The sequence below is a fragment of the Rutidosis leptorrhynchoides genome, chromosome 6 (genome assembly GCF_046630445.1).
Source record: "Rutidosis leptorrhynchoides isolate AG116_Rl617_1_P2 chromosome 6, CSIRO_AGI_Rlap_v1, whole genome shotgun sequence".
In the NCBI taxonomy this organism is placed as follows: domain Eukaryota; kingdom Viridiplantae; phylum Streptophyta; class Magnoliopsida; order Asterales; family Asteraceae; genus Rutidosis; species Rutidosis leptorrhynchoides.
In genome coordinates, this window is record NC_092338.1 from 441,489,881 (window position 1) to 441,504,266 (window position 14,386).

General features: G+C 36.6%; 1 protein-coding gene across 1 annotated transcript; it reads left to right on the top strand.

The window, feature by feature from the left end:
• Positions 1-328: 328 nt before the first annotated feature.
• Positions 329-789, top strand: LOC139856175 (auxin-responsive protein SAUR21-like). Its single transcript, XM_071845423.1, has one exon. The coding sequence runs from the start codon at positions 401-403 to the stop codon at positions 695-697; it is 297 nt and encodes a 98-aa protein (XP_071701524.1). The 5' UTR covers positions 329-400; the 3' UTR covers positions 698-789.
• Positions 790-14,386: the final 13,597 nt, after the last annotated feature.

The following is a 14,386-nucleotide window of genomic DNA, read 5'->3' on the forward strand; positions in this document are numbered from 1 at the left end:
AGAAACCATGTGAGATTGCTCTTCATATCTTCTTTGACAATCAGTCATTAAATTTCCCTTTCGGATCCACCATATAATATATGATACATAAAGTTGTTAAATAAGAATGATGACGAGGGACCTGAGTGTTATGTACAGAATAAAACCAGGCCATATGTTCTCCTTTATATATGATTTTCTCTATATAATCCTTCTAAAATAAAGTAGGAAGACAAAACCATGTGAGTTTGCCTTCTAAACCATACATCACTATCTATCATCCTATGCCTAATGCACCTTCTATATAAACCATTCAATATGAACAAAGCAACCACAACTTTCATAACAATCCTTCAAAACATCTTAAGAAATACTTAGAAAATAAATCTCTCCTTTCATCGAAGCCTTTTTAAAGTTAAAAATGGCCATTCGTATGCCCCGGATTATTCAAGCGAAGAAAATTCTCAAACGATCATCTTCAAACGGAAGCAACACACCATCTATAGACATCCCAAAAGGCTATTTTGCTGTTTATGTAGGAGAACAAGACAAAACCCGATTTGTGGTACCTGTATCACTATTAAGCCAGCCCATGTTCCTAGAATTACTACATCTAGCAGAAGAAGAGTTTGGGTACAACCATCCTATGGGCGGCCTCACGATTCCGTGTAATGAAGACATTTTCACTAGTCTTGCTTCTCGTTTGGGTGCGTTATGAGCATTGTAAAGAATTTGACTATGTTATCACAGTTTTGTTAGCAACTAGCGAATAGGAACTATTATAGTTTGTAAATAGAGATGTATGACAATATAGTTGTATAAACTATGAAATGATAACTATTTCGATTTCACCTTATTCTCTTAGCATTATGTTCTTACACATGAAAGACGAACTTATTTCACTTTCTACTATCATCATAAAACATAATCACCTAACTTAAAGTATGTCATTGAACTGATATTATTAGTTCACAATAACTTGATTATGAACACAAGACTCTCAATAAACAATAAATAAGAATTATATGAACATGAAATTGAGAGAACACGAATTGATAGAATAAGAGAGAAAAGTATTCGTGCTTCAAAAGATACAAAATACAGAATCATCGTACCCCTATTTATACAAGATAAACCAAATCTTTATGATTTGGTTTCCAAAACTACTTGACTAGAAAATAGGAAAAGATAAACTTAAACTTATTAATATTCTAAACAAATCAGTGTTTATCTTCTAGAGATAATATCAAATCAACACGTGATCTTCTAAATATTTATCCAGATCTCCAGAATTCCCATAGCTTCATTATCAAGTAATTAAACCGTTGACCACAACAGATTCTGCAACTCCAGACTCTAACATTCAGACTCTAAACTCCTGCAAAAACATTTTGACTCATCAGATCATTTTCCAACAATCTCCCCCTATCTGATGATGTCAAAACTACCTGTTCTTCTACTCCTTCAGTTTTGTAAGCTCCTTCTCAATCAACTTACACTTGCTCTTCATATATCTCATTTTCTTCAACATGGGCAACTTACCCTGCAAGTGTTTCAACAACTTAACTCTAAAAGGATGAGTCTGTTCAGTTGTGCACCTGGTCAACAATCCAAGCAACAAATTAATATCTGCACCTTCAAACTGATCCACTCTAATCAGCATTCTTAGATTTTCAGTCGTTTTGATCATTAAGGCATCCAAATACTCAACATAGCTTTCATCAATAAACTGCAAATGTTCTGGAACAGAGTATCTCCCAACATGACCTCTAAACCTTCTTTCTTTCATCTCCAAATTAAACATACCACAGAAAACCTCATAATCCTTCAAGCTGATAAATCCTTCTTCAAAAACAAGATGAACTAAATTACACACTTTCTTGAACACTTCATCAACAATCTCCTTATCTCCTTCACATCTTTGTATACAAACTGCCAAACCTCTCCACTCACAAAAACCAAGTCTCATAATATGACTCACTTTCACCTTTATTCTTTTATCAGACATATGAGTCATAGTCAACAACAAATTCACCTCAGTTTCTGACTTCACAATCTCAACATTAACTACATCTCTAGCAATAACTCCAGCATCAACCATTGAAACATCAACAACAGGTTCAACAACTCCAGTTTCAACTTGATTTTGATTAACAATCACCTCAGTTTCAGTTTCCATTCTTTCACCATCATTACTCTCCCCCTCAACCTGTAACTCCCCCTCAATATGAGCCCTTTTGGAAGACTCCCCCTCAACACCTTCAGCTGATGACCTCTTTCTCTTCTCCCCCTTTTTGACATCATCATGAGAGAGAGCAGATAAGAACCTCCAAATTTCAGCTTGATCATCCTTAAGAGACTTGATATCTGAGGCAAAACCAGCAAAACATTCTTTAACTTCTTCAACACCTTGCATCTTGTTCTCCAAAATACTCAACCTATCACCAATAACTGTTAAACTTGCTACATCACCAGAACCCTGCACATTCCCAACCAACCTCCTAACCTCCAACACCTCATCATGAGAAACCAAATTAGAATGGAGTTTATCAACTTGGGACTGCACACCCAGAAGCTTGTCATCAAAATTCTTAGCCATAGAAGTCAAACCTGAGATAGGCCAACCTCTGTGACTGGTGCCTCAGCCTGCAATGTAGAACCAGTTGTGATTGATAAAGGTTGTATGTCCTCAACACCTTCCTGTTGTGAAGTAGGGTGATCCTTGGACAAAGAAGCTTTTGAGGCCTGTACTTCATCCTGTGATCTGAATGAAGCATTGGCAGCCTGTGCAAGAATGTGTAAGGATTGGACATTTTGAGAGAGAGGTGGCAGACTGATGTCTGAGGTAGGTTTAGCCATAGATTGGTCTTGAGTTTGGTTTGATAAGTCCAGGATTGGGACTTGAGTTAAGTTATCTGAGGGGGTTGGCTCAGTAACTGTAATGAGGTTATCCAAGCTCACTATCCTAGTAGTTTCAGGCTGGGTTAAAGTACTCCCCTCACCAACCTCTAGCAGAGATGGTGGAGTTGTACTTGCAGCACCTTGCCTAATAGATGTTTGATGTGCATCTATGTGTGCTGGAACAACTAGGTTTGCAGACATGTGAATATTCTCAGTATGAGCTGGTGAGCTCACAAGGTTGTTTAATGAAGAATTTTGTTCTTGAGCAGTGGGAGAAGGTGGGTTTGAATTGAGTGGGATTTCCTCATCCATCCCTTCTGCCTGCTCTGTTTGTTGAACATTGTGTGGTGGAGTAACTGGGGGGGCAGAATCAGAATGATCAGATTCTATAAGTGGTTGATCAATGTTTTGATCACCTGCAGATCCTGGATGATCAGACCCTGCATGTGATTCCCCTTCAGACCCTGATTGCTCATGATCTAAAGGTTGATCTGGTTGACCAGGTTGAGCTGGTTGACCATTGTTGATCCACTGAAGCATAGCTGGAGTAAGTCCAATTTCATTATTGTTGATGTGATTATGAAACATCCTTGTACTACACTCAGGAACAGCTGTAAATTCATAAACCCTGAACACCCTTAACCCATCATACAAATTAGGAGTCATAGCCTGTTCTATCATCAAACTTAAAATCCTTATGAATGGAACATTATGATCTCTTGGTGTTCTATCAGCTAGCAACAACATCTCACTGAAATACAACCTAGCAAAATCTATATTCCTCCCAGTAACAATTGCATGAAACAAGAAAGCCTCAAAATCATTGATTTCAGTCAAACTACCACTTTTGAAACTCAAACTCCTTACAACATTAGACAATAAAAACATCCAACGAGGTGAAAACATACTTGTTTTAACAGTTGAATCGGTCAATTGTTGACCAACCATATTAAAGCTTAACCTAGCAACTGATTTAGAAGTTGTTCTAACATAATCGTTTTGCATTGGTAAGTTTAAAGCTAACCTTAGATGATTTTCAGTAAGGACAAGAGTGTTGTTACCATTCCTGTATGTCCCTGTAAGCGTTCTTGCCTCCCTATTACCAACACAGGTGTACCAAAACTCAGCTAACAATTCAGGATACATTGTGGTCGTTTTGAAGAAAGCTTCCCTTAGTGGATGATTATGCATGAACTCAATCAACTCTTCATAGCCCTCATTCACAAAATTCTCTGGAATAGTGTCGCAAGCAACTCGATTATTCGCCGATACCATAACATCTTTGTTGGCTTTGATCTCCACAGCTCGGATCATGTTTGGAGTGGGTACTAGAACAAAAGGAATATACTTTGTGCGTGCCATTGTGCTTGATCGAAGAAAATTGTAGTAAAATTGAGGGAATTTTGAAGTTAAGAACGTAAAAGGGATTTAGGGTTTTAAAATTGAAATCGATGAAGAGAGATGGAGGGATATTTATATCCTAACAAGATTTCAAAAAGTTACTTTTAACCCTCCAACTTATTTACCGTTTACCCCTTTTAAAATAATCCTTTTTCTTTTTAAAACAAAATAAAAATACACAAAAATACAAAAGAAAGTAAATAACCTTAGACTCTGGAAAACATGACGTCATCCAGACTCTGGAAATCAGACTCTACCTTTTTTTTTTTTTTTTTTTTTTTTTTACAACAACATAATTAGAGAGTATCTTCACTTGTCAACATTTCTGTTGAAGGATTTAGCATACCAAGTTTTTTAAGAAGATAAAAATGCCTCTCTTCAGGAAGTGCCTTAGTAAAAATATCTGCCAGTTGATCTTTTGTGCCAATATGATTTAACACCACTTTGCCTTTCTCAACACAATCTCTTATAAAATGATGCCTGATCTCTATATGCTTAGTCCTGGAATGAAACACTGGATTTTCAGTAATAGCAATAGCACTTTCATTATCACACATGATTGGAGTTTTGGTTAAAGTTAATCCAAAATCCAATAGTTGATGTTGCATCCAAAGCAATTGAGCACAACAGCTCCCTGCAGCTACATATTCAGCTTCTGCTGTTGAAGTGGCCACTGAATTTTGCTTTTTACTTGACCAACTCACCAATTTACCACCTAACAATTGACAACCACCAGATGTGCTTTTTCTGTCTAACTTACAACCTGCATAGTCTGCATCTGTGTAACCAATTAGATCAAACCCTGAGTCTTTAGCATACCAAAGACCCAGGTTAGGAGTACCTTTCAGGTACCTAAAAATTCTTTTCACAGCCTTATAATGAGACTCTTTAGGATCTGACTGATAACGTGCACACATACATGTAGCAAACATTATATCAGGTCTACTAGCAGTTAAGTATAACAAAGATCCAATCATACCTCTATAGGTTGATTGACAAGTTGGTTTTCCAGATTCATCTTTATCAAGTTTTTCAGAAATACTCATTGGGGTTCTTAAAGAGGAACAATTTTTAAAACCATATTTGGTAAGCATATCAGAAACATAATTACTTTGGTTAATAAAAATACCCTCTTGACTCTGCTTAATTTGTAGCCCAAGAAAATAGTTTAAAGTACACAAGTTACTCATCCTATATTCTTTAGACATTATATCTGAAAACCATTTTCTCAAAATTGGATTAGTAGACTCAAAAATAATGTCATCAACATAAATTTGAACCAGTAACACATCACCTTTCTCCTTTTTGATGAATAAAGTTTTGTCAATAGCTCCTCTAGAAAATTTCTTTTCCAAAAGAAATGTTGACAAAGTATCATACCAGGCTCTGGGAGCTTGTTTCAGACCATACAGTGCTTTCTTCAATCTGTAGACATGCTTGGGAAACTTCTTATTTTTGAAACCAGGAGGTTGCTTTACATACACCTCTTCTTGCAATATACCATTCAGAAAAGCACTCTTTACATCCATTTGAAACACCACAAAATCTTTATCTGAAGCATATGCTAGAAACAATCTGATTGCTTCAATTCTAGCAACAGGAGCAAAGGTCTCATCATAATCTATACCTTCTTCTTGTCTGTACCCTTGAGCCACTAGTCTTGCTTTATTTCTAACCACAATACCATCTTTATCAACCTTGTTTCTGTAAACCCATTTAGTACCAATTGCAGTTTTACCTTCAGGTTTTGGAACCAATTCCCACACATCATTTCTTTCAAACTCAGTCAATTCTTCAGTCATAGCTTCAACCCAATCATTGTCAGCCAATGCTTCATCTACTTCTTTGGGTTCAATGAGTGAAAGAAAATTTGAGAAGAAACAATAATTAGCAATTACAAAATCAGACACAGGTGTCTGAGATGAAGAACCAGTTTTAGGTAAACCAGTAGGATCTACAACATAATCTTCAAGATGCTTTGGAATAACAATATTTCTAGAAGATTTTCTGATAGGAACAACAGGATTCAAAGTAGTATTAGAAGGTTGATCATCTTCATGAGTAACACTTGGCTCATCTTCTTGTTGAACTTCTTCAGTGAGAGCATTATCTGCAGAATTTTTCAATCCAGACAAATTAAATTCATCTGTCTCAGACTCTGAATCTAGAGTCTGAACACTGTTTCCAGAAATTAAATTAGACAATTCACCAAGTGCAGAATGCTCAGAACTAGATGATTGATCCATTTCAATGGGACTTTCATCAAAAGAAACGTTAATGGATTCTTCAATCTTCATTCTCCTCTTATTATACACTCTATAAGCTTTAGAAACAGAAGAATAACCAATGAACACACCTTCATCAGATTTTGGCCTCATCTTCTCAAGCTGATCCCTTTGATTCAAAATATAGCACTTACATCCAAATACATGAAAGTAATGAATAGTAGGCACCTTTTTATAATACAATTCATAGGAAGTTTTGCCATGCCTCTTCACAATTAATGACCTGTTTTGAGTATAACAAGCTGTATTGACAGCTTCTGCCCAGAATCTGAGTGCAATATTTGATTGGCATAACATGGTTCTGGCTGCTTCAATAAGTGTTCTATTTCTTCGTTCAGCAACTCCATTTTGTTGTGGAGTTCTAACAGCAGAGAAATTTTGACCAATTCCAGACTCTTCACAAAATTCAATTAGAGTAACATTCTTGAACTCAGTGCCATGATCACTTCTCAATTGTTTAACAAGAACACCTTTTTGAACCTGCTCTTTCTTGATTAAATTAATGATTTCTTCAGGAGCATCACTTTTTGCAGCTAAAAAGATAACCCAGGTAAACTTAGAATACTCATCAACAACAACCAAAGTATATCTTTTCCCACCTAGACTATTAGTGTTCATTGAACCAAATAGATCCATATGAAGCATATGAAGTGGATCACTAATAGTGGCTAGGGATTTTGAGGGAAACTTTGTTTTGGTTTGCTTACCCATTATGCAAGCAAAACAAGGTTTATCTTTCTTGAAAGGTTGCTGAGGCAAACCTCTAACAAGCTTCTTTTTGGAAAGCTCATTAATATTTTTAAAATTCAGATGAGATAACCTTTTATGCCAAAGCCAATTAAGTTCTGGAACAGTTTGAGAATACAAGCATGTTTCAATTTCAGAATCAACAGAATCCAAATCCAGCATATACACATTTTGGAATCTCCAGGCAACAAGAGTTGGTCTTCCTTTTGGATCATAAATAATTCCAGCTTTCTTTCTTATTCTGATTTCACAATCTTCATCAGCAATCTGACTTACACTTAGCAGATTATGCTTTAACCCTTCAACTAAAGCAACTTTCTTGAATGAAACACTTCCAGCAATAACAGTACCATAACCAATAGTCTTTGCAACTGAATTATCACCATATCTCACAGAAGGACCTTTTTCTTCTACAAACCCTACAAGATGCTCTTTGCCTCCAGTCATGTGTCTTGAGCAACCACTGTCTAAATACCACTTATTACCCTGCTACACAAGACACAAGCAAAAGAAAAATGATTAAATCTTAGGGGGAACCCACTTTGCAGTGGGTTCAGATGGAGTGCATTTAACCCTCCAGACAAAAGCTTTATTACCAATCCAGATCAACTTATCCACAACTGTTTTTAAAACACCTTTATTTTCACAAACTTTAGGTTTCCATACCTTTTTAAAATTTTCAGGAAAACAAGATGATTTTGAGAATTTTTCATGACCCTTTAATCTTTCACTAAGCTTTGAAATTCTCCTTTTCAGTTTTTTTATAGTCTTAGCTTGTTTTGACTCTGACTTTCTTTTAGTTGACCATTTAGGATCTGGACAAGTGTCACTATCAGAAGATGATTCAGTATCACTTATGCTACTTGATTCTTGGGTGTAAGATACTAGGTCAGAACATACACTTTCACTTTTAGAGACTAAACTGTTAGAGTCTGAAGGTTTCAATAGTTCAGACTCTGATGGATTTCTACAGTCTAAAATTATAGTCTCTGAAGGTTTAACAGGTTCTAATGATTTTACAAACTCAGATGATCTTACAAAAGCATTAGTTAAAATCTTTTTCTCACCATCAAATTTTACAAAAGTATTTGGTAAAATGTCAGGCTTAAATATAATAGGATCAACTTCCACATTATTATCTAATGTGTAGTTTTCACCAAGTATAGCTTTGACATCATTTGGAATTTGTTTAGCAATAGCATCAGAATTCTTTTTGGAAGAAACACACCAAGATTTGCAAATATTTTCATAATGGTTTGCCTTTTTAATTGATCTTCCTAATTCAGTATTTAACCTTTTAGTTTCTTCTGAATATGCCATTTTATATGTGTCAAGTTTTACCTCACATTCTTTTAATACTTTAATTTCAGCATCTTTATCTTTGATGGTGTTCTTAAGCTCAAAGATCTGTGTTCTTAACCTGTCACTATCCTCTAAGCACCAATTGAAATCAAGCAACAAATACTGAAACATTCTCACTTTTTCATTATCAAGATAGTTTACAAAGTTTTGTACCTTATAGGCAGAACCTTTATTACAAGTAGAGTCTTTATCCATCTTCTCAATAGCTTTCAAATCTTCCTCAAACTTGCTAGAACCACTATCCTTTTCAATTATAGCCATCAGACACTTATCCTCTTCATCATCAGATGATAAATCTTCATCTTCCCATGCTTCTGTGTACAATGCTTTCTCCTGTTCTTTATTCTTCAACTTTTCTGCTTCACTTTTCATCTTCTTGTACTTGAGCTTGTACTTTCTTGCTTTGTCAACAGGTTTGTTGAAATTTGAACCTCCTTCATTCTTGGACCAGCAATCAGCAGCTATATGACCTACCTTACCACACTTGAAACATTTAGCTTTCTTTGGATCAAATGTACTCTTGCCTTTACCCTTCTTAAAACCAAACTTCTTCTGCTCAATCCTTTGTGTCAAAAGAGCCACTTGATTTTCCAGATCTTGAATCTCCTCATCTTCATCAGAATCACTATCATCAGAGGTCTCATCACTTTCAGAATCAACCTTACTAGAATAACTTGAGAATAATTGCTTATTCTTCTTAGTAGTAGCTATTAATGCAGCTTCTGGATCTTTAACCACCTTCTTAGCATTGATCTTGTTCTTCAACTGTGATTCTTCAAAGTTTGACAGTATGCCAAACAATTCACTCAATTCATAACTGTCTATCTTCTCACTTATTACCATGGATGTAATCACAGATTCAAAGTTTGAAGGTAGCAATTCAATGAATTTTTGACACAACACTTGTTGTGTTTTCTCTACACCAACACTTTCAAGATCATTAATCAGAACCTGAAATCTTGAATGAAGATCACTCAAGGATTCTTTAGGCTGAGCAGCAAAATTTTCATAACACCTTATCAGATTTTTCTTCTTCTGAGTCTTAACAACTGTGACTCCTTCATAATCATTGAGCAAGAGATCCCACATAGCTTTTGCAGTTTTAGCATGACTGATCTTCCTGAGAATTGGAACAGTAACACCATTACCTATAATACTCCTTATCTTGCTATCAAGCTTGAACTTAATGGCTTCTGCTTCTGTCCACTTATCTCTTGGTTTTTCACGAAGATAAGCAGGTTGAGCAGCAGCAGTACTTGTAGCAGGAACAGCTTCAACCATTGTACCAGGTATAATAGGTCCTACTGTAAGAACTTGTTCAGCATCTTCATGAATCGAACCAAGAAACCATAGAACTTTTAGCTTCCAAGTTGCAAAGTCTGTGCCATCGAAAATTGGCACACCTTTTCCAGCCATAACTGGAGTTGGGATGGAACTGGTAGACATCTTAAATCAAAGTATGGATCGTTTTAAGATTACCAAGTTGGATTTACACCAAACCCGCTCTGATACCAGTTATTAGTTCACAATAACTTGATTATGAACACAAGACTCTCAATAAACAATAAATAAGAATTATATGAACATGAAATTGAGAGAACACGAATTGATAGAATAAGAGAGAAAAGTATTCGTGCTTCAAAAGATACAAAATACAGAATCATCGTACCCCTATTTATACAAGATAAACCAAATCTTTATGATTTGGTTTCCAAAACTACTTGACTAGAAAATAGGAAAAGATAAACTTAAACTTATTAATATTCTAAACAAATCAGTGTTTATCTTCTAGAGATAATATCAAATCAAAACGTGATCTTCTAAATATTTATCCAGATCTCCAAAATTCCCATAGCTTCATTATCAAGTAATTAAACCGTTGACCACAACAGATTCTGCAACTCCAGACTCTAACATTCAGACTCTAAACTCCTGCAAAAACATTTTGACTCATCAGATCATTTTCCAACAGATATAATAATGCATCTCAGTCATTAATTAATCTTGTGCCACCTGCAAGGAATTTGAAAGACTACCATAGGTAAAGGTAACAGTCTTATCAACAAATATTTAAAATAAGAGCAATATATCAGGAACTTTATTACTCATTAACTGGAATTTATTACTAATACTCTGTAATATATGAAATTACTATGCTCAAAATAAAAACAATCCTTTTGGTTACTATGTCTGTTCACCTCAAAGTTGTACATGTAAGGATATTAGGACCCAAAACAACGCAAGTGATTCAACAAGATCACTCACCGATAGTAATTCTACAAGATTACTAACCCACTTAATGAACGAAAGATTATACATGCAAGAAATGTAAATCGACACAAGAGATAACGTGGTTATATGCAATCGTTGTGATTGCTTTAGTCCACGGACCAACTAGAGAATGTATTACTGAATATTTGTGGTGTGTATACAATGAGTTACAAGAGTGTCTATTTATAGAATGATTTAAGGAGTAAGCTAAAAACAATTCCTTGAAGCTTCATGTGAGTTTCCTGACAGCTTCGTGGAAGCTACATGTGAGTTTCCTAACAACTTCGTGGAAGCTACATGTGAGTTTCCTAACAACTTCGTGGAAGCTTCGTGTGAGTTTCCTAGAATCTTCCCTCTAATTGTTTAAAGTTCTCCATATCTCCAACAATCTCCCACTTGGAGACTTTGAACAAACCCAACCTTCGTCAACCCAAAATATCAACGATCTAACCAAGAACGTTAAACCACCATTATACCGCCAAACTCCATTTGGGACACGCACACTCAACACATACTTCGGATGAGCAGACTTTCGATACAAGGTCTTCAACACTACTTGTTAGAATTGAAACATTAACTCTCTAATTCTGTAGTTGGGGTCTTCTCTTATCAATTCATTTGAAGACAAATTGAGGTAATGCAAAACCTCAGTTTCTCTGTCGTAACAACCTTAGTAAACATATCAGCAGGATTCTTCGTACCAAGGATTTTCTCCAATAATAAAGTACCATCATTTATATGTTGTCGAATAAAAAGATACCTTATCTTGATGTGTTTCGTACGACTATGAAACACCGGATTCTTCCCAAGATGAACCGCACTTTGATTATCACAATCCAAGACGCATTAGTCTTGTCTTTTACCCAACTCACCTAAGAAGTTTTTCAACCAAACAAGCTCTTTAGAAGCTTCTGCAATAGCCATATATTCGGCTTCGGTGGTTGATAAAGCAACACTCTTTTGTAGTCGAGACATCCAACTAACCGCCGTCTTCCCTATTGTGAAAACATAACCCGTAGTGATTTTCCCCGAATTGTCACATCCACCCAAATTAGCATCCGCATAACCTCTAAGTATGACATTGCTTTTAGAGAAGCATAATCCCATATTAGAAGTACCTTTCAAATAATGAAGTAACCATTTAACCGCTTCCCAATGCTCTTTCCCACGATTAGACATATAACGACTTACAACTCCCACTGCGTGAGCAATATCGGGTCTTGTACAAACCATGGCATACATAACACTACCCACGGTCGATGCATATGGAACCTTTTTCATCTCCATTATGTCTTCTTCCGTTTTAGGTGATTGACTTTTCGATAGCTTTATCGTGCTACCCAAAGGCATAGAACGAGCCTTTGAATTTCCATGTTAAACCTCTCTATAACTTTCTCAATATATTTGGATTGAGACAAGTATAGAGTACCCTTCACACGATAACGCACAATACTCATGCCAAGTATTTGCCTAGCACCACCAAGATCTTTCATCTCGAACTCATGGGAAAGTAATCCCTTCAACTTGTTAATTTCGGACATGTTGGAACCTGCAAGTAACATGTCATCAACATACAACAATAAGATTATGTAAGAAGACTTGAATTTCTTCAAGTAGCAACAGTGATCCGATTCACATCTTAAGAAACCAATCTTCTTCATAAACTCGTCAAACTTCAAGTACCATTGCCAAGGTGCTTGCTTCAATCCATACAAACTTTTCTTTAGCTTACAAACCCACTTCTCTTTACCCTTTACCTCAAAGCCCTCGGGTTGCCTCATGTAGATCTCTTCAACAAGATCACCATGCAAGAATGCAGTCTTCACATCTAGTTGCTCTAGATGTAAGTCTTCGGATGCAACCATAGAAAGTACCAAACGGATAGTAGTCATTTTAACTACTGGTGAAAATATCTCTTTGTAGTCAACCCCTTCCTTTTGTTGAAAGCCTTTGACTACCAAACGAGCCTTGTTCCTTTTCTTGCCATCCAACTCATTCTTGATTCTATGTACCCATTTGTTTTGCAACACCCTTTTATCATGAGGTAACTTTACTAGTGACCAAGTTTTATTCTTCTCAAGTGACCCCATCTCTTCTTTCATGGCAAGCTCCCATTGTATGGATTCTTTTGTCTTTCTTGCCTCAAAGTAACTTTCGGGTTCACCATTTTCGGTATAGAGCAAGTAGTTTGCTGATGGAAAATACCTAGGATTAGGTTTGGGCACTCTAGTCGAGCGTCTTAGTGTAGGAGTAACCGGAATGGTTGGACCGGTTTCATTTGTATCCTCCTCATCACCAGAACTCGCACTATGTTCGGAATCATCACCGCTTTCCGAATCATTTCCATCATTAGCATTTTCTGACGCCTCACCGTTAATTGGCAATTCATTGTTACCCGTACTCCCACTAGAACCTGCAATATCATCAATAGAAACATCGTCAAAAATAACATGACCCAGTTTAGGACTCCCCGTTTTCGTTTTGCCATAAACCGAATCTTCATCAAAGGTAACATCACCAGAACGAATCACTTTTCTAGCCTCGTTATCCCAACAACGATAACCCATTTCATCCGACCCGTAACCTATGAAAGTACACTTCTTTGACTTAGCTTCAAGCTTGTCTCTATCCGCATCTTTGGTCTTCACATATGCATTACACCCAAAGATCCTAAGATGACCATAACTCACCTTCTTACCATGCCATTCTTCCTCGGGAATTCGGAAACCCAACGGTGTTGAGGGTCCCCTATTTATCAAATAAGCCGCCGTGTTAACCGCATTCGCCCAAAACATTTTAGGCAAACCGGCATGTAGTCTCATACTCTTAGCCCTTTCATTTAACGTACGATTCATACGTTCGGAGACCCCATTGTGTTGCGGTGTCTCCGGTACTGTTTTTAACATTCTAATACCGAGCTTTGCACAATGGTCTTTAAACTCAAGACTACCATATTCCCCTCCATTATCCAACTTCAAGCACTTGACCTTCAAGTTAGTCTCATTTTCTACCATAGCTTTCCACTTCACAAAAGTATTAAATACATCGGATTTAGCTTTAAGAAAATAAACCCATACCTTTCGAGTGGAGTCGTCAATGAAGGTGACATAATAGCGAGAACCTCCATGTGATTCTACATTGGTTGGACCGAACACATCCGTATGAACGAGCTCAAATTTCTCCAACTTAGGTGCATTCCCTGATTTCCCAAAAGTCACCTTCTTTTGCTTCCTATATACACATGGTTCGCAAAACCCAAGTTCTACCTTTTTCAAATCCTGAATTCTCCCACTCGAAACAAGCATCTTCATACCCTTCTCACTCATATGCCCGAGTCTTCGGTGCCACAGAGTTGATTCGGACTCAACATTAACTGTAGCAACCACCGTGTCTTCATCAAACACTTCAACCATATAAAGAGTTCCCCTTTTATGTCCACG

Bases quoted from the DNA above. Each gene is read 5' to 3' on its own strand.
- LOC139856175 (XM_071845423.1), top strand. From the start codon at position 401: ATGGCCATTCGTATGCCCCGGATTATTCAAGCGAAGAAAATTCTCAAA.